This window comes from Diorhabda sublineata, chromosome 7, assembly GCF_026230105.1.
Source record: "Diorhabda sublineata isolate icDioSubl1.1 chromosome 7, icDioSubl1.1, whole genome shotgun sequence".
In the NCBI taxonomy this organism is placed as follows: domain Eukaryota; kingdom Metazoa; phylum Arthropoda; class Insecta; order Coleoptera; family Chrysomelidae; genus Diorhabda; species Diorhabda sublineata.
Genome location: NC_079480.1, coordinates 3168992 through 3172878, shown reverse-complemented (window position 1 = coordinate 3172878; position 3887 = coordinate 3168992). Strand labels below are relative to the sequence as shown.

At 30.1% G+C, this 3887-nt stretch overlaps 1 protein-coding gene across 1 annotated transcript; it reads right to left on the bottom strand.

Annotated features, from left to right (window-relative positions):
• Nucleotides 1-926: 926 nt before the first annotated feature.
• Nucleotides 927-1618, bottom strand: LOC130446780 (ejaculatory bulb-specific protein 3-like). Its single transcript, XM_056783237.1, has 2 exons — nucleotides 1332-1618; nucleotides 927-1155 (listed from the first exon to the last, which is right to left on the bottom strand). The coding sequence occupies exons 1-2, from the start codon at nucleotides 1519-1521 to the stop codon at nucleotides 971-973; spliced, it is 375 nt and encodes a 124-aa protein (XP_056639215.1). The 5' UTR covers nucleotides 1522-1618; the 3' UTR covers nucleotides 927-970.
• Nucleotides 1619-3887: the final 2269 nt, after the last annotated feature.

The following is a 3887-nucleotide window of genomic DNA, read 5'->3' as shown; positions in this document are numbered from 1 at the left end:
AGAGGTCTTCATAGATACTTTTCAGATCTGTTTCAGTGAAATTGATGTAGCTGAAACTGAATATTTTCGCACTTCTTGATTTTCGATCTGTTTTCATTGAAAATCAGTTTGAAATAACATGTTAAAATTGTGTCTAGATGTTTAGATATGCGATATTGTTTATAAACAGAAGAAACAAAATAGGGCCTAGTACTGAGCCTTGGGGCATTCCACATTCTATTGGCTTGCAAGATGACATCGATGTATCAACCCTTACACTTCTGTTGATAAGGTATGACTTAAGCCAAGCGAGAGGTATTCCCCTGAAACCGTAGTACTGCAATTTGTTGATTAAAATATTCTGATTAACACAATGAAAGCCTTAGAAAAATCACAAAAAGTTGCAGTGGAGTGATGGCTGTTTAGTAGGGAGAATATAGCATCATTTGTGCATTTGTTACTTAAAAACCCAAATTGATGGGTAGTAAGTATTTTATATTTAAACAAAAATGATAAAAGCATCTTTTTATATATATATATATATTTATAGCCGTCTAAAGGCAATTGGTAAAAATGCCATTTTGAAATGAAACATTAATAAAAGTGGTAAGGTGATTTAATGTGCAATCGGGCAGACTCGAAAATACTTTTGATGTAAGTCTCTCAGTTCCAGATGAGTATTAATTTTACATATTTTTTGTTAACATCCGCTATTTTGTTCTTTTTTTATTTTTTATTAAAACGTAAATTACGATATGAGCTACCTTCTTCTTCAAAAATATTTTTGAATTTTTTGTTTCATATCTACCAAATTCGAGATTATCTGAGCGTAGTGGTAGGCAGTCTCAATTTTGGCGCTCTCTATAAAATTATGTTGAAGAAATTTTTTTTGTAACACTCCATTATCAAAAAATTTTATATGGAATTAAAATGAAGAAACCAAGAAATAATTGATAGATATTTATTTATATATAATATAAAAAAAAACATTTTAACTACTATTTAAGAAATCATTAAAACTTTGATGATATTTTCCTTGAGGATCAAATTTCTGTTTAATTTTTTCCCAATCTTGTGGTCTATTAGTTATTATGTGTTTGGCAGTTTTTTTAACAATTCTTTTTTGGGAATCTGAACATTTAGCACAGTTGGTGCGAATCGCTTCAGGTATATATTCTGAAAACATACGAAAATGGATTACAAAAAGAGAATAATTACGTTCGGCCTACTATTAGCATGAACTATGATGTAAATCTCAAACAAAGACGTTTATTTTGTAAGTAATAAATCATTAACAACATTAAATGATGCTTAGCGGTCGAATTATAATTCAAGTAGTAGGAAATGCTTACTTTTAAATTCTCGTCCTTCCGGTGAACACCTTTTAGCGTTTTCATCTAAAAGACACTGTATATAATTATCCAACAATCTTTTACTTGCTAAAATTTGGTCAATGTCGATGTTATCATATCTAGTGTTGTAAGTTTGAGCAAAACTACAAGATACTACCGCCAATAAAACGATTAATCGTGTCAACCCCATGCTACTTCTATTTATTCAGAATATTTATAAACAAAAAAATCCTTATAAACGGGTATATATAGACTTGTTTCCATAGAGAATTATTGACAAAATCAATTAACCTGTTGTCATCACACTATTTCTCAGTAGGCATTTCTCAAGGTAATTCTTGGGAAGCATACAAATGATTTAATTTTGTTAGAATACATGTTTAAGTTGTTAACATATTACAGAGTCGGAGCTATATTCCTATACAAAAAATAAATGGAAACTGAAGATTATCAAGTTTAATTCTTATTATATCAAGAAAAAATATAATACCTACAAAGTAGGTAGTATGGAGAAAACTATCAGTCCTTTTGTATTATTTTCATTTTAAAAGCAAAATAACTAAAATTATTTTAAAACGGATTTAAAAACCATCTGCCAGCCAATGTTCCCAACTTTTAATAATTCATCTCCCTAAAGTCCCAATCAAAAATCCCCACAAATACTAGTGATACCCACTCAAGAATTTTATTACTTATAAAATAAGTAATTGAATTATTTTAAGCAAATAACATTGAAAATGAGGCAACATCATTTTTTCAAATTCTTTATTCATAAATTATCTAAAACTTTTAGTAACAAATAATTTCCTTCAGATTCTGTTTGACATGAAAAATTTTGGTGATTGGTTGAAATGTTGTGCATGATCCACCATTCCATTGCAGTGTGGATCGCATCATAATCATATTTTCTAACATTTCAATGGATATTCTGTTACGCAATATTATTTATCGATATATGGAGTAAAAATCTCTAAAAATATAATACCTCTAAGAACATCCCATCTTTTTCCCCTAAATTTTGGTTGGGAACCCTGCTGCCAGCAAAAGTATTTAAGCTTGATGAAAAAGTATCGATATATCGATGTATCGATTTTTTTAATTTAATATATCGATATTTTTAACTGTCATATATTGGTCGTACTCAGCGAACGTAGCGCGTAGCGCTAAGGCTATCTATCTATCATTACTCCACTTTTGTATGTATATAAAAATTGTCATTATAATTTAGAAGAATTATAGAGAATATTTCATGCGTCTCCAAATAATTTCTCTAACCTATGAAAGGTTACAACCATAGACATAGTTGACGTATTACAGATCACAGAACACAGTCGATTCAACAAATTTCGCTACCGTTATCTAGGTAATATTATAAAAGAAATTAAAATGAACACTGTAGTAACTTTCTTTGTATCTCATTCTAATATTAGAAAACGGATTTTATTGAAAGCGTAATCTAGTGTAACTTTGTCTATACAAACTATACATTATGAAAATATTTTCCAGTCAGTTAACTTAAGCAGATAGGCAACCCACTAACTTATGTTGTTCCACGGGTGGTTTGACGTTTCAATGAAAAAATTATTTATTTGTACAATTTTTATACTTTAACACAATATTTTTTTAATTCCAGTAAGTTAATTTTGCGACACATTCTATTTTATTAAAATAATATGGAGTAATATTTATTTTTTTCATACCTCGGTGGAAAATAGGTATAGTTCTTCCAATATTAATTGAAGAATATTTCATAAATACGCATAGCACTCATACCAAATTAAGAAATGAAAAATAATATTTACCTTCCGTAAAAAATTCGGTAAACATCTAACAAACCGTCAGTCCACGTGGACTGGACGGATGTGTGTCAAAATTCTTCATCTCCACTGTATACCAATGAAAACATCGAATCATAAACATAAATGCATTTCAATTGATCGAAGCTGTCGGAAGGCGTGTGTGGTTTAGACACAAAAAACTGAATAAACGGATGGCAATAACCGAATCGTCAAGGATCGTTCGATAACGTTAGATAAAAGACTACCGAAGTTTTAATTATTTTAATAAGACACATAATTTATCTACATGAAACACGGTTTGATAATCACGATGTAGTAAATTTCAGTTGGGTTGACAATAGTAAAAATTGCTGTTTAAATGGGCTATGTTTTAAAGGGAAATGCTTTATAATAGTACACGCTGGAAGCAAAGACGGTTTCGTGCCTAATACTTTATTGATATCTGCTAAAATTTAGAAATTGTGCAGTTGATTATCCCGAAGATATGACAGCAGAATTATTTGAAAGCATTCCACCACAGTCAGTAATCGTTATGGACAACGCATCTTATCACTCGCGACAACTCCTTAAGATACCAAATAGGAGTAGTAACAAAGCTTAAATTTTAGTATTGATGTCTGAAAAACATATTCCCATTCCTGTCAGCAATCGTAAAAGAGGCCCAACAAACAAAGAATTGCTAACTGTTATTAAAGGTTTAAAGTTAGAGGAAATTGATTGACAAGCTGTTGAAAGAACAGGGTCATATTCTTCTCAA

Bases quoted from the DNA above. Each gene is read 5' to 3' on its own strand.
- LOC130446780 (XM_056783237.1), bottom strand. From the start codon at position 1,521: ATGGGGTTGACACGATTAATCGTTTTATTGGCGGTAGTATCTTGTAGT. The intron at 1,156-1,331 runs GTAAGCATTTCC...GTATGTTTTCAG, and splicing joins GGAAGGACGAGAATTTAAAA to AATATATACCTGAAGCGATT.